This window comes from Quercus robur, chromosome 8 (assembly GCF_932294415.1).
Source record: "Quercus robur chromosome 8, dhQueRobu3.1, whole genome shotgun sequence".
NCBI lineage: Eukaryota > Viridiplantae > Streptophyta > Magnoliopsida > Fagales > Fagaceae > Quercus > Quercus robur.
This window is the reverse complement of record NC_065541.1, coordinates 56,512,853-56,534,085: the sequence shown is the minus strand read 5'-3', so window position 1 is coordinate 56,534,085 and position 21,233 is coordinate 56,512,853. Positions and strand designations below refer to the sequence as shown.

The window sequence follows — 21,233 nt, the reverse complement described above, 5'->3', positions numbered from 1 at the left end:
GTGGGTAGGTTCGGCAATGGTGATGGCGTGTTTTCCGTCAGAGGTGATGGCCGTGTAGATGGTGAAGGTGTGGGTCGTGGAGGTTGAGGTGGGGCTGTTGGTTGGGAAGATTTGGTACGTACCAGTTGTGGTTGTTGCATGGTAGTCAAGGAAGCTTTCAACCATGGGCCATATTGTTGGTCACTCTTTTGCAATGACTCGCCACTATCAATCCAGATCTTGCAGTCCCTCTCATCATGATTTAAGTGACCACACCAGTAGCAGAATATAGGTAGCCGTTCATATTGGAAAGAAATCCAATGGGGATCCGAGCCACCCAAATCCACGTAACGTCCTCTGCAGAGGGGTTGCTCAATGTCTATAAGGATTCGGACCCTAATGCAGCGTCCTCGTCATTCCCCAGATGGTGACGCATCAACCTGTACAACTCTGCCAATAGTGTTCCCTATATCTGTAGCATTAACTTTATTCATACGACTGAGAGGAAGGTTATGGATTTGAATCCAAAAGGGGCTTGTGACAAACTTTGCATCGTCCACAGATTCAGAGGCACTAGGTTGGTAGAGGCCTATCAAGTACTTGTCAAACGACCAAGGTCCTTGCGAGATCACCTTTTGCGCATCAGCCTCATGGGTGAACAGAAGCAGCACCGTGTTTGAGGCCAAGTCACGAACTTCGAAGTCTTGGGCAAATCTCCACATGCTTTTAAGTGTTCGTGACAACGCCTCCACGTTAAGTCGACGTTTGGTGAAGAGCTTTGCCACAAGTACTCTGTTATTGTTCTCCAAAACAGGGGTTAAAGGGATGGTTTGGCGTTCCTTTTTGTGAAGGGAGAAGCGGGCACACCGATCTGTGAGATCGTCCATGCTGTAGAGGGGTGGGTGCGATGTGGATGAGAAGGGTAAAGAGTGTAGGAAGGCAGAAAACTGGACACAGAGAGCCACGGGATAGAAGGGTGAGGAAGACTGGAACTGGGATGAGAGAGCCAAGATTCCACCAGAGCAGGGGAAAGATTCTGCCTATGCAAAGGCTAGGGATTTCACCATCGTGGCTTCCCAGTGGAGAGCAACACGAGAGAAAAAACGTGGTAACACGAGAGAAAAAACGTGGTAACACGTTCAAAAAAGTAAAAGTAAAAGTCCACCCTCTAAAAAAAAAAAAAAACTATTGATAAAGAATACAAAATAAATTATTTCTTATATGTAATATAATACAGATATAAGAGTAAATTTATATAAATTATATTTTTTATCCTCCAAGTTTTCTCCTTATTGAAACAAAATAATTTTTCATTCCTCTCATTTTTTCACTATTCCAATCAAATACACACAATGAAAAACTGAATTTTTTTGATCCTCCTATATTTTTATCCTTCCACCAATTTTCTATTTTCCAACTTTTCCACCTTTGCAACTAAATCGACCGTCTCTAAGATCACAAAATGGTAGGCAAATTTGAGGGTGTAGTGATTTTGGGACACCATTGGACAAAAGTAAGAGACATATATACACAAACGTACATACATACCCGTGTGTATGATAAAAAATACAAATCTTAGCTTTCTACTGTTACAGTAATTTATATGTCATATAAGTCATAGATATACCTTACAGAACTATATGGTTTGACACATAAGAAATAAGACAGAATCTAAAGGAAGCTTATGGCACGTTTGAAACATAGTATTAGACTAGAAATGGAATGATTATTATTTTTATAATCATCATTCAATTAGCGTTTTCATCTCATGAAATAGTATTCATATAAAATATTTACTCTCAGTAATATCTATTTCAACAAATAATAGGTCAAAAAAAAAAATTTATTACAGCCTCAAAGAAAATGCACAAAAGATAATTTTGGTTTAACTGTTTTTTCAGCCACCCCAAGCACCGGAAAAAAAAGGGAAATAAATTTTTTTAACACCAAAACAAATGAGGCCTAAATCCTGTTTTATAATTTCATTTTTTTTAAGTTGCAATTAAAAAATTATAAGAGGATGATTGATGAGGGAAAATAAGGAGGAGGATATATTTTTTTTTTGATAAGTAAGGAAGAGGATATTGTTAGAGAGATCCATATATACTCTATTTCATATATGTAATCTAGCACATCTTAGGTTAAACCAGTTGAAGCTATATTTATTATTTATAAATAATATAAATATATTTTGATCAAATATATATTATCATTGGATATTATACTTCAATGTAATTTGTTTAGTAAGTCCATTATAAAATGGGCACAAAATGTGCCAAAAGGTTTCCGCAAAAAAAATTTAGCATCCGCAATTAAAAGGATATCATAATAATTTAATGTAGACCTTGGCGAGGTTGGGCCTTTTTGTTAATTTTTTTTTAAGAAACAGGTAAGTCATTATTATTAAGATAAATCAGATTGGAAAATATCATCAAAATCTGATGATAGTTCTTTTAATCACACATCTATATCAGCAATTAATACTGCTCTTCTAACAAGGGAGTGGACTAAACTATTACCTCCTACTAACATGATAGAAACTACAAAGTTGCAAACAAGCACAAGCTTTTTTAATATCTTCTATTACATGGCCCCACTAAGTCCTGTTTTGCTTTGGATTATTGATTGCTGCAATGACCTTCAGTGAATCACCCTCCACCACCACGTGCGCTACACTTATCTCCTGAGTGAATAGGAGAGCTCTCCGATCTGTCAAGGCTTCAACCAAGTCCACCGAGCTGGGAAGTTGAATGTTTTGGCTTAGTGTAGCAATTTTCCTTTAGCATCCCTCACTACCACCCCCAAACTCGCTTTCACCGAACTTTCAAAGATGGCGCCATCGAAGTTTATCTTATAAATTGCTGCACTTGGGGGCGACCACTTTTGCTGTGTGTGTCGAGCAAGAGGCCGAGATGGACGACCCTGCACATCCCAATATTCCTGCAATAATTCTTGAGCCTGCTGGACTGTCACTCCTACGTCCCGGTTCAGGTTTATCATCCAACCAATTCAATCAATTTTCAAGATGCTCTTGGCCAGTATAAGGTTCGGGAAAGCTCAAGTGATTGAGGCTAGAGGTGACATGGTCAGTGGCTGCACTGTCTGCTAGCCAAGGTTGCTCCTGAGCCATCAAGGAGTTGGAAGAGGTAGCCATAGCAGCCAACTTTGTGGGTGGATGTTTGCCTTGGTAGGCATAATCCATTCTGTGGTAGCAGTCAATAGCTAGATGACCTGCTTTTCCACAAATTTGACAAATTGGCCTTTCTGATCTCCCATTAGAACCTTGAGAATGTGATTGTGAAAATTGATTGAATTGGTTGGATGATAGACCTGGACCTCTGCCTCTGCCTCTTGCATTGTTGCCTCTCCCTCTTCCTCTATTATTAGACTGATTGAAGGTATTATAACCACCAGTGTTGTTGAATCTTGGTGTAGTATTTACTGACATTGCAAAGGTAGAGTCTTTGATCTCCATACCTTCATTCAACGACTCCTCCTCTGCATTCAACAGAGTAGTCAACTCATCAAAACTTAACTTTGTGCTTCTGGTCCTGATTGCAGACCTGAATGCACTGAATTCCTTGGGAAGACCTTTAATTGCTACATGAAGTAGCTCTTCATCATCCAAGAGAACACCTACTGCCATGAGTTTATCTCTTATCACTTTAATTTTCTGCAGATATACATCCACAGAATCAGATCCTTTCTTCACATTATGTAGTTCACCCTTGAGGTTCATCACATGTGATCTTGAAATTGAAGAGAATCTATTTTCAAGAACCTTCCAGACCTCACGAGCAGATGAGCAACCAACAGTTATGGCTAAAACTAAAGGAGTGAGGGTAGAACTGATGAAGGTAAGTAAAGCCCTATCCTTTGATTTCCAAATGAGATAGTCCGAATTGAGCACTGAAGTAACAGTACCAGTGAGATCCTTGAGAAATTTCTCAGGAATGAGTGGAACTTCATCAAGAAGCTCAATCATAGAGTAGGTTTCCAACACCATTGAAATCTGGTGCTTCCAGACAATATAATTGGAAGAATCGAGTTTGACTGTCATCATGTTTGACATGTTTGACAGTAGCAACAGAGGCTGATTTGTGAGATTGATAGAAGTGTATGTAGAAGTTGAAGGCATAGTTGTGGAGGTTGAAGGCATAGTTGTGGAGGTTGAAGACATAGTTGTAGAATCTGTCATTGTTGGATCTATATAACTTTGGATCGAAGAAGCTCTGATACCATGAAAAGGTTTGAACCAAGCTTGCAAATGCTTTAACAATGGAGGTTTTACAGTAAACACTCAAAGAGACAGAGAGAAAATTAGAGAGAAAATATTAGAGAGAGACGAAGAGAGAGTTGGAACTTTCTGGAGAAAATACTCACTGCACTGTTCATTACACACTCAGATCTTTATATATACAGCCCAAGCTTATGGTAACTACCTAACTAACAAGCCTTAAAATACGGAGTTGATCCGTAAAGAGCGGAGCTTAATCAGGGATAAATAACAGACTTAACACCTAATCAAAGCTAGACTGTCACTTAACAAACTCATACAAAACGACAGCGTTTAGACATAAGTACAGAAAACTCATCAGCACTTAAATAGAACGACATCGTTTGCTTAAGTGTATTAAAGACACATTCCTAGCCGTTGGATGATGCTCTGAGATTGCTCTGTAATTACTCTGTATTCTGCACTGGGTTTTGTATTCTCTTAACACATCTCACAGTGGGCAATGGTCAAAACTTACCTATCACTCATATAGGTAACTCTCTAATCCCTTCTACTTCTTCTACTCTTCAACTTAGAAATGTGTTAAGAGTCCCTTCCATTGCCTCTAATCTTGCCTCAGTTCACAAAATATGTCATGATAATAACTGTTGGTGTTATTTTGATGAAAACACCTTGTCAATTCAGGCCTTGGCCACGGGGAAAGTTCTCTACAAGGGCAGGAGTGAAGGTGGTGTTTACCCCATCTATCCTCACAAGGCCACTGCTCTTCTTTCCAATAAATTGTGCAATTCTGTCAAGCTTTCTTCTTCTAACTGGTCTTTGTGGCACAGCAGGCTTGGCCATCCTAATGTTCACACTCTTAGACTTTTGTTGCAAAATAATGGTCTGTCTTGTAATAATAGTGCTAATGTTGTCAATTCTTGTATTCATTGTCTTCATGGCAAAATGCACAGACTACCATTTCCTAGTTCAAGATTTGTAGCAAAATCTCCTTTTGAACTTGTACATAAAGATTTGTGGGGTCTTGCACCTCTTGATTCAATAAATGGCTACAAGTATTATGTCATTTTTGTTGATCATTACACCCGTTTTACATGGCTCTACCTGCTCACAAACAAGTCAGAAGTTTATTCTAAATTTGTCTTGTTCCATGCTATGGTTCAAACACAATTTTCTACAACCATTAAAACTCTTAGATCAGATGGTGGTGGTGAGCATACCTCTAAATCCTTTAAGTCTTTTCTATCTGCACATGGAATCCACCATCAAATCTCTTGTCCTTATACCCCTCAACAGAGTGGGTTGGTAGAGAGAAAACATAGACACTTAATTGAGACTATTATTACTCTTCTGTCTCAAGCTTCTTTACCCTCCACCTACTGGTCTTTTGCTGTTCAGTCTGCCTTGACCTTGATTAATCTTCTTCCAACTTCAACTTTAGGTTTTTTGTCTCCTTGGTTCAAACTTTATGGCCAACACCCTGATATCACTTCCCTCAAAATTTTTGGCTGTGCTTGTTACCCTTTTCTTAGACCATACACTAAACACAAACTAGAGCATAGGACTACAGAATGTCTCTTCTTAGGCTATTCCACAATGTCAAAGGGCTACTTATGTCTTGATTTACTCACTAAGAAGTTGTATACCTGCAGGCATGTTTCGTTTAATGAAGCCAAGTTCCCTTTTACTTCTGTTACATCTTCTGTTTCAATTCCTAATCCTCCAAAATCAGAAATTTCGCTGTCTAATCTTTTGTACTTACACTCTTCCAATCAGCCTTCTATTCTAGGTCCTTTTTCTAGTCATACCTCACCCTCACAATCTTCCTCTTCCCAGGATGTTCAATCTCCTCCTATCTCTAGTCCCATACACTCTCCACCTGTTCCTAATCCTACTCCCCCTGCTCATATTAATGATTCTATCTCTATTCCTCATTCTCCCTCACCATCCATATCTATTCCTACTCCTACTTTAGACCTTTCACCACCTCTTTCACCTGTTTCAGCTCATTCTTCTCATCCTACCTCATCTTCCAATGTTCTGATTCCTATCAATACCCATCCTATGACCACCAGATCAAAGAATGGGATTTCCAAGCCTAAACTGTGTTATAAGGCAGTGATTGACTACACTTCTACTGAACCTCCCTCATACAAGGTTGCCTCTAAGCTTCCTCAATGGGTTAAGGCTATGGATGAGGAGTTTTCAGCCTTACAAAGGCAACACACTTGGTCACTTGTACCTGCTGCTCCTGGTATCAATTTGGTAGGGTGTAAATGGGTCTATAAGCTGAAATTGCATAGTGATGGTTCCATTGCTCGTTATAAAGCAAGGCTAGTTGCAAAGGGCTTTCATCAACAGGCTGGTATAGACTATACTGAGACATTTAGTCCTGTTGTTAAGCCAGCCACAGTGGGACTTGTCTTGGCCATTGCAGTGAGCTTCCATTGGTCTCTAAGGCAACTTGATGTCTCAAATGCCTTCCTCCATGGCTTTCTGAAAGAGGAGGTTTATATGCAGCAGCCTCCGGGGTATGTGGATGCTCAGTTTCCTCACCATGTATGCCGGTTACACAAGTCTTTATATGGCTTAAAGCAAGCTCCAAGGGCTTGGTTTGACAGATTCACTTCTCAACTTCTACACCTTGGTTTTGTGGCTTCTATAGCTGATTCTTCATTATTTGTCTTTCATTCTCATCAGACCATCATCTACCTCCTTTTGTATGTTGATGATATCATCATCACTGGCAATTCCACTTCACAGGTTGATCATCTTGTCACTGCTCTCAGCACTGCTTTTGAACTTAAGGATTTAGGGGCTCTCTCTTATTTCTTGGGCATTCAAATCTTGCCTACCAGGTTTGGCCTCACTTTGTGCCAATCCAAATATGCCTCTGATGTCCTCCACAGGTTTAAGATGGAGAATTCCAAGCCCACAAAAACTCCCAGCTGCCCCAACTCCCGTCTAACTCCTTTTGATGGTACTGCTTTGCCTGATCCTTCTGAGTACAGGAGTTTGGTGGGTGCTCTCCAATACTTGACTTTCACACGCCCAGATTTATCTTTCAGTGTGCACCAGCTATGCCAGTTTCTGCAACATCCTAAAACTTCTCATTTGGAAGCTGCTAAGCGTGTTCTACGCTATGTGAGAGGGACTTTACACTTTGGTATTCATTTTGCTCCTGGTCCTCTTACCTTCTCTACTTTCTCTGACGCGGACTGGGCTGGTGACCCAACAGATCGTAAATCCACTACAGGAATGTTGGTCTTTCTTGGTTCAAGTCCCATATCTTGGTCTTCAAAGAAGCAGCCCACTGTCTCACGGTCTTCCACAGAGGCTGAGTACCGTTTCTTGGCTTCCACTGCTGCAGAATTGGCTTGGCTTCGCACTTTGTTCCGAGAGCTCAAACTCTTCTTGCCTCACATTCCTATTCTCTGGTGTGACAATAATTTTGCCATTGCTTTGGCTTCTAATCCTGTTTTCCATTCAAGAACCAAGCACATTGAAGTCGACTATCATTATGTCAGGGGCTGTGTACTTCGTCGTGATTTGGGCATCAAATTCATCTTTGGCCGTGATAACTTTGCTGATATTTTCACTAAGCCGTTGCCTGGTCCTTCCTTCTTGCTTCTTCGTGGCAAACTCTTGGCTCATTCCACCTCGAGTTTGAGGGGGGATGTTAAGAGAATACAAAACCCAGTGCAGAATACAGAGTAATTACAGAGCAATCTCAGAGCATCATCCAACGGCTAGGAATGTGTCTTTAATACACTTAAGCAAACGATGTCGTTCTATTTAAGTGCTGATGAGTTTTCTGTAATTATGTCTAAACGTTGTCGTTTTGTATGAGTTTGTTAAGTGACAGTCTAGCTTTGATTAGGTGTTAAGTCTGTTATTTATCCCTGATTAAGCTCCGCTCTTTACGGATCAACTCCGTATTTTAAGGCTTGTTAGTTAGGTAGTTACCATAAGCTTGGGCTGTATATATAAAGATCTGAGTGTGTAATGAACAGTGCAGTGAGTATTTTCTCCAGAAAGTTCCAACGCTCTCTTTGTCTCTCTCTAATATTTTCTCTCTAATTTTCTCTCTGTCTCTTTGAGTGTTTACTGTAAAACCTCCATTGTTACAGCAATTACAAGCTTGGTTCAAACCTTTTCACCAAACCTGTTGCTTCTCCCTTAATTTGTTTCTTCTAATCCAAATACTCTAAGTGACCATGGAAAACAAAGCAGCAGTGGCTGGACTTGTATCGAACAGTACAGCTGATACCAAATCACCAAAACTTCTAAACATTTTTGTTCGAGGGAGACTAAATATAGGATCCGAGAGCCAAATACATTTGACCAAATCACACAACCAAAGACAGTGGATTGTATCCTCGGGGTGCTCTTCACATAAACTGCAGACATTGTCAGAAAGTATATGTTGTGTAAACAGATTGCATTTGGTAGGTAACAACTCATTTGAAGCTCTCCATGTAAAATGCTTGACTTTGTTTGGAACCTTCAACTTCCAAATACTATTCCAAAAAGGCTTGCAACCCTCTGTATTGGACGAACTACGTTGGGAAGTTCTGTTCTCATCAGATAGCAACTAGTAGGCGCTCTTAATTGAATAGCTCCCATCCGTGGTTCGAGGCCAAATAAGCAAATCTTCCATCGGGTAGAAGCTAACTAGGATACTTTGAATGCTCTCTGCCTCCCATGGTAAAAAATTTTGATTAATAAGCTCCTTGTTCCATATTTTTGTGTGAGGAATGAAAAGATCCTTTATTGTGATCAGTGATGAATCAAGTTGGAGAGATACAATCTGACCACCCCCTGAGGAGTCCAACCAGCGGTGTTTCCAAATGTTAATGGATGCTCCATCTCCTATTCTCCAACGTGCGCCCTTTAGGATGACCTCCCTTGCTTGTAAGATACTTCTCCAAGCAAAGGAACTCCGAGGATTGTTAGCAGCATCCAGAATGCTACTTGATGGAAAATATTTCGGTTTAAACACTTTATACAGTAGTGTATCCTTCTCATGGTAGAGTCTCCACACCTGTTTTCCAAGAAGTGCATCATTAAATTGTCTAAGGTCCCGAACCCATGTCCCCTAGAGACTTCAGTGAGCATAAAGTACTCTACTTCACCCTTTGCATTTTCCTTGAATTTCTTGGCTTCCCCACCAAAATTTGTGGATCATTGCCTCAATATCCTTGATCAAACCCATAGGCAACCGGAACACACTCATCAAATAGGTAGGAATGGATTGAATCACTGCCTTAATCATGACTTCCTTCCCTATTTGAGAAAGTAGTTTTTCCTTCCATCTATGCATTTTGGCCCAAATCCGCTCTTTAATCTGATTGAAGCATGCTTTTTTCTGTCTTCCCACAAAAGATGGCAAGCCCAAATATTTTTCATAATGCTTGATGGCCGGTACCCATAGCAAGACCTTGATTTCTTGTTGGACCTTCTCCGGTGTATTTCAGGTAAAGAAAAGAGTGGTTTTGTCCTTGTTTACCAACCGGCCAGAAGCAGCCTCATACCAATCAAGTAGTTGTTGGATTTTTTAACATTCTGCTTTATTAGACCTGCAAAATAGAAGGCAATCGTCTGCAAAAAAGAGGTGAGTAATCTTTGGACCATGATGACATAAAGATAAACCCCTAATCTCCCCATTATCTGCTGCTTTGTTGAGAAGAGCATTTAGCCCTTCCGCATAAAACAAAAAGAGAAAGGGGAAAGGTGATCACCTTGCCTCAAGCCTCTTGATGGTCTAATAAGCCCTTTTCGTTCACCATTCAACAATAAGGAATAAGTCACTGTGGAAACACACTGCATGACCATGGCCACCCAAGAATCTTGAAACCCCATTTGTAACATAATTTTTTCTAGAAAACTCCACTCCACTCTGTCATAGGCTTTGCTCATATCAAGCTTTAATGCTATAAAACCCTCCCTTCTCGAGCTTTGGGTTTTCATATAATGCAAGAACTCAAAAGCAATCAAAATATTATCCGTGATAAGTCTATCAGTAGTGAAAGCACTTTGAGCTTCTGAAACTATAGAATTTAGAAAGGGTTTAAGACGGTTTGCAATAACTTTGCTAATAATTTTGTAAATCACATTGCATAGACTGATAGGTCTAAACTCCGAAACAGTTTCAGGATTTTCACTTTGGGAATCAAGGTAATAAAAGTGTGATTTATGGATTTAAGGAGAGTACCGAAATTTAGGCAAGAAAGGACAGCTTCTGACACTTCCGGACCGATATTTTGCCAAAAGGATTGATAGAAGAGAGGAGGCATTCCATCTAGTCCTGGGGCCTTCAAAGGAGCCATTTGCTTGATAGCTATATCAATTTCTTCCATAGTGTATGGCTTCACCAACTCGGCATTTATGTCTGCTGTAACTACCCTTTTTACTCCTTCAAGAACTCGGTCAAGCTCATGGGGATTTGATTGGGTAAACAATCTGGTATAGAACTCCACAAATATGCCTGAAACAACACCTTCATATCTCTGCCAAGCCCCTTCAGCATCTTTTATACCTTTAATAAAGTTCTTTCTCTTCCTTTAAGTAGCCACTCCATGAAAATAACTAGTGTTTTTATCTCCTTTCACCACCAACTGTGTTCTTGCTCTTTGCCGCCACATTCTACTTTCTTTATCAAGTAAAACATTAAGCTCTCTCTGAAGTTGACTAACAACCCCATAATTCCCACCCTTGGCCGCTTCTTCTTTAGCTTTCCAAAGCAACTCCTTCTTCATGGCAATCTGTCTCTTTACATTATTGAACTGGTCTTTGCTCAATGACTTAAGCATCTTTTTGCACTTCTTGAGTTTCTTAGACACCTTGAACATTAGAGTACCTTCATGTTGAGTTTCCCAAGCTCTTAGAATCGTATCACTGCATCCCATGTTTGCTAACCACATCTCTTTGAAACGAAAAGGCCGTCGAAACCAATGTTGTGACTCACTATTGGGATCAAAGACCACCTTAATGGGGCGATGGTCTGATGAGAAACAATTAAGATGGCGAACTATAGCAGTTGAGAATTTTGCTAACCAATCATAGTTGGCCACACCCTTGTCTAGCCTTCCCAAATTAGATGTCTGTGTCTCCTACTATGCCAAGTAAATTCTGGTCCAGTGAAACCGAGATCCATAAAACTACAAAAATCCAATACATCACGAAAATCTTGCATTTGAGCATGTGGTCTAATTCTACCTCCTCTCTTCTCTTCAGTCTGTAATATTTCGTTAAAGTCACCTATACAACACCACAGCAAGTGTAGTTTGGATCGTAACATACGTAGCATACTCCAAGCTTCCTCCCTGTAACTAGTATTTGGTTCTCCATAAAAACTGGTAAAGCGCTAAGGTTAAGTCGTCGTTCCATTCACTATTGCGTCTATATGATACTTTGAGAAGCTGTCAACCCACACCGTAACATCCAATTTCCAAAGAGCCAATCCGCCATCCCTACCTTGACTAGGAATAGTAAACAGGCCTACGTATTTAATCTTGATAGGCCAAAAACGTATTGACCCCTTATGATAAATTAATTGATTAATTAGCCAAGTTTATTAATTAATCAAATTAACATGCAAAGCGTGTGGTAGCACAAAAAAATTATCAATTAAACTAAGTATACAGCAGAAATTAAATTGACATGATGATTTGTTTACGAATGGGGAAAACCTACATGGCAAAAACCCCACCGGGTAATTTTAAGGTCACTACTCTCGAGAATCTACTATTATCAAAATAAGCAGTTACAAGTAAAGGAATCTCAGTACCTTATACCAACCTACAATTGAACTCCTACCCCAATACCCAATTGGACTTGTTTAGTAGTGACAATCTCTCCTTTCAATGCACGGCTCTCAGTACGTGACTAACTAATTACGCGGATCTCAGTACGCGACTTCAATCACTAACTAGAGAAGGTTGTTGGCTGTAAAGTTCTTCAGTTTATCACATGATGAAGATCATGAAGTTACTTGGTCACAAAACCCTATGATGTACAAATACAGCAGCTTCTTCAAGAACTAGGGCAAACTAGGTTTTCCGGTTACACTCTTTTTCACACTTGTGCAATTGTGCTCTTGTGCAACTTGTCTAACCTTTTATGGCTCTTAAAATAATCCTTATATATGTTTCAGGTTGTGAGAAAAGAAAGTCCAAACATATAATCATGGATTGGATGAAAAACAGTCCTGAAAAACTGAGTTTCATAAACCTCGATAGATGGAGCTAGCTGTTGAGGCGTGGGCTTCACAGCTTTTTAAACCTCGATAGATGCTAGCTGTTGAGCTTTAATGAGTAGCACTTTCACACTTAATTCTTGGACAGACTTGCATGGTTTTAACACTTGAACTTGAAACCTTATTTCTTGAATCGTTAAACACATCCTAGATCAACCCAATTACAAGTAAAGTGCGTTTTGTCAAAAGATTAACTAATTACATAAAATAGTGGCATATGTTCTTAACATTGAATCACATATGTCCTAACAAATCTTACACCGTATCTTTTCTAATTGTTTTCTCTCAGACCAGGTCTCTGACAAAAAAACAATAAGGGGATCTTGTGCTTGAATAATGTTTTCAAGCTTGTCCTTTGCCAGTGAGTTCCCAAGCCCACAGCAGTTCCAAGCGAGGCAACTCATTGCTCTCGACGGGGCTGCCCCGCAGTGATGAGGTTGGGCTTAAGTTAACATAATACCCTATGTAAAAGCAAAACTTATTTGGAATCATTATATATGGGTATTGTAATAACTCAATTTAGACCATATTACCATAAGGAGATTGCTCTTTTTTCTTTTTTCTTTTTCTTTTATTTTATTTATAAGCATCTATCTAAAAGTTATCTGAGATCATTAAGGGCATATATATAATGCCTGCAAATCAATAATTTTTATTTTTATATAATGATTGATTAAAGAAAAAACAAAAAACTCCCAAGATTTTTGATTTCTTAGCACAATGTGAAGATATACAAGAAGGCTTTTAACTTGAGGATGAATCGAAATGAGATTAAAAATTAGAACTAAGTAGCTAACGGTGTTATCGCAATCAACAAGCTGTTGTTCACTAAGATTGACAAGTTTCCCAGTTGCAATAAAAATTGGTTCCTTCGACAGCTCCAGTAGTGCTAAAAGCAACATGATCCACATGCACCAGCAATATCAATAAAAATAGCGCACCATAAACATATAGTCAGAAAATGTACGTGTCTCAATCCCTGAATCTGAAGCTCATTTTCACTGGGTTGCTCTGACTCTGAGTTTGTATAAGTGATTGTTGTAATGGACTCTTTAGTCAAAAAAATTAAGCCCATCCCAATCAACAACGCAGTGCTTGATTTTTTATTTTTTTTTATTTTATATCTTTTTCCCAATATGTTTAACAAAGGCATGGCATAAATTTCTAACCAGAGATGGCTTAAAAATATATATAAAGATATTAAAGTGAGTTAAACAAATAAAAAAGACATTATTCAACTAAAAGGATCCTCTCAGTTTCTCGGCCACTCCTCCAGCATCAAAGCTGAACGTCATGCTCTCCAATATGGCCTCTTACTTGCCTTTGTATCTCAACATCAAACATCTTTTAGTGTAGAGCTAGATGCTAAATGCTTAGTTGGTTTGCTGTCTAATCATAATACTCCACAAACTCATGAGTAGATGTCATCCTTAAAAACCAGTTTGCAAGAGGAGAGTACTCAAGAACTTATAAATACATAATTAAACTTACACTAAATCCATGTAGAACACTGAAATCATAACAAAGTTGTACTCAAGGCACTAATAAATGAGGAGGCTAACAGATGTAAAAATTTTACTGTCTTATTACCATGCATTAGGGGTTATTTAAGAAATATTAGGATTGTAAGCATGGATCTCGGGTTGTTGATACCCTGATAAGCTTTCAACTCACAAATACTTAATGGAGACAAAATCATAGCAAATTTCTAGATTTATCCACGCATTGTGTATAGCGAATCACTGTGACAAATGCTGTCATTCTGACTAGAAAAATTGAATCACAACAAAATATATGTGGATGAACTGCACTTATATAAATTCTTATTACAACTTAAGGAATTCGTTACATTTGATTCAGAAAAGGAATTACAATTATAAAAATAAAAAAGGAGAAGAATTTCAATACGTGCGAGAATTCTTTAAACTTACATACTGAGCAAAATGCCTTACAAGTACTCCTATGATTTTAAGGCTAATTATTACTTCACCTTCAACAGGGCACACACCCTTTTAGATTCAATAGTGTAAACATGTGAACACTGTCAAAGCCCTAATTTGTATCAAGAGTATAGCGCTGATAAACCAATTTATTAATGATTTATTTTCATACACTACCATCAACCAATTCTATTTTACTTATCTTGGGCATCAAACATAAATACATCCAAAGATTTTAAAGAGGGAGTAAAATGCTAGGATTTAGAGAAGCAAATGCAAGAAATTCAGGATCATTCTCCAATATAGCCATTTCTTTCTCATCCATGGTCAACCATGCCTCAATCCCAATACCGCATGGGGTTTCACCGAACATTGTTAAATTTCTGAATGCAGAACCAACTTTCCCCATGATACCAATCCAAAATGGCTTCCCCCAATCAAAATCAAGTACTCCTAAGCCAGCATGTAAACGCCCAAACATCTGGTTTTATTTCTGCAGAAAACATTTATTCTAACTGGTTAAAGTAATCAGAGAAAGCCAAAAACCCTTCATTTCCTTGCAAATTTTCCTCAAAATCGGTATCAAACCCTGTGATGGCGGCGTTTACAAGGTCCACCAATTCATGCAACTCTCTCTCTTCCATAGTCAAATCAACTGCTGCAGGTGCCCACCAAAATATATTTCCAATAGAAGCATCTGACAAGCGAGGCTTCATTCGTGTCCTTAAGTTCACCGCTTGGACCAGCATAGCCATGGATGTCTTTTTCAAACCCGCTGATATGCCTTTAGAAGCTGCCATGCAATGTTTCCAAATGAAACAAGTTAGTGCCTCAATGCGTGTAGGTTTAGGAACTAATTCACTTTTTGCTTTGGCTCTTAGGGTGGCTATTGCTTTGTCATGGAACACAAACCTTCTTGTAACATAATCACCTTCTTTGAACCATAAGTTATCCATTGTATCTATATACTTATGAGGAAGTGAATCTCTAGGTGGAAACATGGTTGATCCCTCACAGAAATTTGGATGTATAACTTCTTCCGGAGACCCAGTAAAAGTGGCAGCCCAAGAATGAAGGAAAGCACTCGATGTTGTTGCATCTCCAATCTTATGTGAGCTTCCACCACAAACAAAGATATTCAGTTGAATAGCTACTTGACCTATAGTAGTATCTGTTTCCTTGCAAAAGGCACGATACGGAACGAATAGGGCCAGTAAGTCTTTTTCTTGGTGCTTAAGGAACTCAAACATGGAACAATTAACACGAGCTTCCGAAACGGGAACACCCGTGTCGAAATCATGGATAAAAAGGTTGTTTTTTATGCTCCCAGAAAATGGATAAAAGATATTGAGGGTATCTGAAAGGGATTTTTTAAGCTGTGCAATAATTTGGGACATGTCGAGGTTGAGATTAGTACTCATGGGGTAGAAGAAGACTGTGGGAACGTAAGTTGCAGGAGTGACCTAATCAAAGAGGGTGAATTTGTATGGTTTCAGATGGTGCAATGTTGGTGAAGATGGTTTCATTGTTTCCTTTGAAATGATAGTGACCTCAACCTTCACCATTTTGCCGCACGAATTGCTTTGCCTTAGTAGTCTCGATAGTGAAATATCTCTCTCTTTTTTTGATCAAAGACCTTGCCGGTGGTACTAGCTGTGTTTACTGAAAGGTTTCCTGTTATAATTTATAAGCATCTTGTGGCTACTGGCTAGTGTGACCGTGATGATGGCATCCAGACATTTTATTCGTTTATGTACCGGTTGGATACGATCATTCCTCTTCTTTTTTTACCCTTAGCGTTTAATTAAGATTTTCCTCCCTGTCATTTAATCATATTTTTATCCTTTCCTTCTTTTTGAGCTTGCTGTTTCAGATGCTCACCACTCTCCATTAACTTTTTTTTAAATCATTTTTCAGCTTTACACCATGGACATGTTTCCCTCGTTGTTTGCATTCCTGAGAAAACAAAGAAAATAAGTTTCAAATTTTAAGTTTGAAAATAAACTAACTCCAAATATTTTCTTTGTTATTTTATTTTTAAATTAAAATCATTGACTATTTTGACATAATATCAAAAAATTAGGAACTAAACTGGCATATTTGAATGGTTAGAAATCATTTTAACCTATAAAGTAAACATTATGGACCAAATGGTAATTTATCCTTTCAATTTTTTTTTCCTTTTCATGGTGTCACAACGCACTAGTATATTTAGAATTCTTATTTTTTTGCTAAATAATATATTTAGAAATTACTCTTGCATTATAAGCACCTTCCCACAGCTCATAGGTTTATGATTAGGCAAATTATTATGTAGTCTGGTCCACCATCATGTGAGAGACCGAAGCATTGCTCTAAGACTACCCAATAATTTCCCCATGATTAATACCGGAGGAAATTGCAACAAACCTTTAGTCTCCTCAATCGTACTAGTGTCCATGATTGATGGTAAGGGGAGTTCATGGGTTGTATCCTCCCACCTGTGTAGCTACTATAAATTCTTTATCATATGCATCCATATTGGTAGAGCCATAAATTTAGCAATATTTTTCCACAAAAAAGTTACTTTATTTATTTTACCTTCCCACTTTACAAAACACCTAATATAAGTGGTTTTATTTTAGTTTTCAACACAATAAAATAATATAAACAACACAATAAAATAATTTTTTTTTAGGCGGAAATACTATTTTTGTTCCTACATCCTCATTCCCACTTTAGTCCCTACTTTTTTATTTTACCCTTTTTAGTCCCTAAAATGAAAAATGCGTTCTGTTTTAGTTCCTACTGTCATCTCACTAACGGAAATTGTCTACGTGGTAGATGGAGTGCACTGTTGGCATATTAAAAGCTGACGTGGCCATTAAAATTAAAAAAAAAAATTATTTTGCATTAAAAAAATGTCATGTTAGCATCTATTTTTTTTTTAAATTACCATTTTAACTAAATAAAAAAAATTAAAAACCAAAAGTCACATGAATTGAGATCTAAGTGTACCTTTAACAAGAACAACAAGAACACCAACCTAGTTTTAAGAACACAAAATTAAACACCAAAAGTCACAAACCCAAAAAATAAGAACACAAAATTAAACTTCAAATCCACGTCAGATTAAACATGAACAAGAAATTAAAGATGAAAAGAAAATTTAAAACCCCAAAAAATTTGAACCTTAGAGTCGAAACCCAGAATTAGAATTCATTCCAACATTCTTGACAAACCCAGATAAAATTGATAAATTAAACTTGAACACATTAAACATTTGAACAAAAACACAAACCCAGCAAATTTAAAACCCAAAAAATTAAATTCAAACCTAGATTCAAAAAATTAAATTCAAACCTAGATTCGAACCCATATTTCAAACCCCCACACCACCAAAACATCAAACACAAAAATCAAACCCAGATTTTTGGCCCCCAAACACAAAACTCAAGACCCAAATTTTCTTATACTTTATGGGAAACTAAAGACAAACCTCATATCCAAACCTTAGAGCTGAAACCAAATCACCTCCAACCTCAGATTCGAAACTATCAAACCTAAACGAAATCAACCTCACCTGACAACAAAACCACCTCCTCTCTTAGCTACCACTGCTTTCTTCTTGCTCGTGTTTGCCTAGGATGTGGGTTTGAGAGGATGAGGTAGAGAAGGTGATTGACTTTTGGCCATGGTTGGGATTGGCTCGGTGAGAGTGAGAGAGGAAAATAAGATGGTTGGGATCGAGCTATGTGAGAGAGGGGATCGGGCTATGTGAGAGAGGAAAAGAGAGATTGAGAGAGGATGAGATTGTGTGGGTTTAATGAAAAGGAGACTGAAAAGGAATATGTTTTTCTTGTATTTAAATCTGTGTTCTTGGTTTTTTTGTTCAAGATACAATTAGATTTTAATTTATATAATTTTTGGTTTTTAATTCTATTATTTATTTTTTTATTTAGTTAAAATTGATAAATAATTTTTTTTTTAGATCGATGTTGACGTGGTATTTTTTTAATGCCAAATAAAATTTTTTATTATTGTTTTAATGGCCATGTTAGCTTTTAATATACCAATAGTGCACTCCGTTTGTCACGTAGATAATTTCTATTAGTGAGATGATGGTAAGGAGTAAAATAAAACATATTTTTCATTTTAGGGACTAAAAATGGTAAAATAAAAAAGTAAGGACCAAAGTGAAAATTGGATGAAAATGTAGGGACGAAAGTAGTATTTTTGCCTTTTTTTTTTTTATTATAAATATATATATATGAGCTATAGTGTGACTAGGTGAATGAGCTACAGTGCAGTGTGAATTGATAAGTCACAAACTGAATGACCCTTTGTGATAAAAATTAATTAATTAATTAATTAATTTATCACGCAAACGTATGGTAGCACAAACAAATCACCAACAAACTAAATATGCAGCGGAAAATAAATAACATGGTGATTTGTTTACGAATGGGGAAAACCTAACGGCAAAAACCCTACCGGGTGATTTTTAGGTCACCACTCCCGAAACTCCACTATTATCATAACAAGCGATTACAAGTAAAGGAATCCAAGTACCTTACCAACTTACAATTGAAACCTTACCCCAATACCCAATTGGACTTGTTCTATAGTAACAGTTTCCCTTTTAGATGCACGACTCCCAGTACGTGACTAACCAATTGTGTGAATCCCAATACGCGACTTCAATCACCAACTAAGAAGGTTGTTGGTTGCAAAGTCCTTCAGTTCATTCACATGATGAAGATCAAGAAGATACTTGGTCACAAAACCCTATAGTGCATATACACAACAACTTCTTCAAGAGAAAGAGATGAACTAGGTCAAGAACTTCGTCTCCGGTCACAATTTGCTTGAACAAAGTTCGCTCAAAACTTGTGCAACTTGTGAACTCTTTGATGGCCCTTAAACTGATCCTTTTATATGTCTAGGGTTAGGAGAAAAGAAAGCCCAAAGACACATTCACGGATCCCAAGAAAATCAGATTGGAATTCTGAGAATCTTAAATCTCGACAAATAGCAGGTATCGAGCAACTGTCGAGAATGTAGAACAGCTTCCTTAAGCTCGATAGATGCAGCTGTCGAGTTTTAATGATTTTGCACTCTGAACTTGTTTTCTTGAACAGACTTGAAGGTTTTAACACTTGATCTTGAAACAAGATTTCTTGAAGTATTTAAAGACATCCTAAATCTACCCAAATACAAGTAAAGTGCATTTTGTCAAAGGATAAGCCAATTACATAAAATCATGACATATGTTCTTAACATGTGAAACACCTGTGTCCTAACAATCTCCCCCTTTGGCAATCTATGACAAAACCACAACAAAAAAATGAACATATGAGAGAAGTCATAAATCACTCAACTCATATTTACTTGTTGAATACAATAAAATCTATCATAACACAAACTCTTGAAAAACTTTGCAAGAAGAGAGTTTATTGCAAGTAAACTTTGACAACCTGTATTTCTGAAACACTTTAAACAAAACCCATCAATGCATCTTTGTGTGAAACAGAAGTAATAGATTGTATACAAGTATAAGAAACATGTGTATAAAGGGAGAAAAGAAACAACACATGAAGGGGTAGGTGAAAGAAAAACACACATCAATATAAAAAAAGAGATAAGTACAATGTATGTCTATAAATGGTCACAAGACCTCATGTACAAGAATAATGCATCTAAAAAGAAAGAAAAGAAAAGATACATACTATCCTTACTACATCCCTCAAAATGTATTAACACTCCCCCTAACAAAATGGTCCTATACTAATTCTCCCCCTAAGATAGACTACTCTCATACCAAAACTACTCCCCCTTTTTGTCACGAATGACAAAGGGTAAGAGTGTCAAATAGACATCTCATCGGTAGAGCTAGCATCTCCATCAGCATCATTCGAAGCATCATCATCATCCTCATTCTCAGAATCAGAAACCACGGGAGAAGGTGGTGAAGGAGTAGCCTCAGGAGCAAAACCACCCATGGACGCCTGTTGTCGTGCAATACGACCGACACGAATGTTCACCTGATACAATTCCGTAGAGAATGTATCTAGGCAAGCATATATGCGCTGCAACTGCGCCATGATATCTCCTAAAGACACATCGCCCGAAGAAGAAGGAGGAGCCGATATGGATGGAGCAGAACGGGATGGAGCTAAATGGGAGGAAAGAGCTACTGAATCTGACTGCCGTGACCGAAGCTGGACCTCGCTACGTTTAATGGTAGCGTAATCTATGGCACACATGACGGTAAAATGGTTGTAAGAGGGAAAAGGAACGGAAAAATGGCGTGGAAAAATGGCGTAAGATTCTTGAGATAGCGGAAGGAAAGATGAGCTTATCACGGGACGCCGAATCTAGATGAACATCTATAATAGACAAAATGAAATAAGAAGGGAAATCTATGGTAAGATGCTCAAGAAGTGATAAAAAAAAATCAAGTACGAGGCTTTGTGACGGAGTTATAGTGAGAGAGTGGATGCAAAACAAAAGTTATCACCATGTTCATGAATCTAGGACCTTTAGCAAAAGGTCGACATGGTGTAAAAAGACGCTTACCCCAAGCAGTAGGACGCTCATAAAAAGCAGACATGAGCTCATCCCTGGACACAGTCCTCAGACGCTCACAAATAGGATAGTCAGGAAACTCTATCCTAGGGACCCGAAGCACATCCGCAACCAGCTGGGGTGTGATAGGAATGCGCGTACCTCGAACATGAGTGAAGAAAAGAGGTACTGACCGATCAATCCCGTTCATGTTGGAGTAGAATTCCTAGATAAGCACGAGAGGATAGGTGACCGGGACGTCACATTGTGACTC

General features: G+C 38.1%; 1 protein-coding gene across 1 annotated transcript in view; it reads right to left on the bottom strand.

Annotated features, from left to right (window-relative positions):
- Positions 1-14,821: 14,821 nt before the first annotated feature.
- The window catches only part of LOC126697187 (stemmadenine O-acetyltransferase-like), a 69,398-nt gene continuing 62,986 nt past the window's right edge, over positions 14,822-21,233 (bottom strand). Inside the window, exon 2 of the mRNA XM_050394075.1 lies at positions 14,822-15,519. Within this exon, the coding sequence (XP_050250032.1) occupies positions 14,920-15,519 (600 nt within the window). The 3' untranslated portion in view covers positions 14,822-14,919. The remainder of the gene's footprint in view (positions 15,520-21,233) is intronic.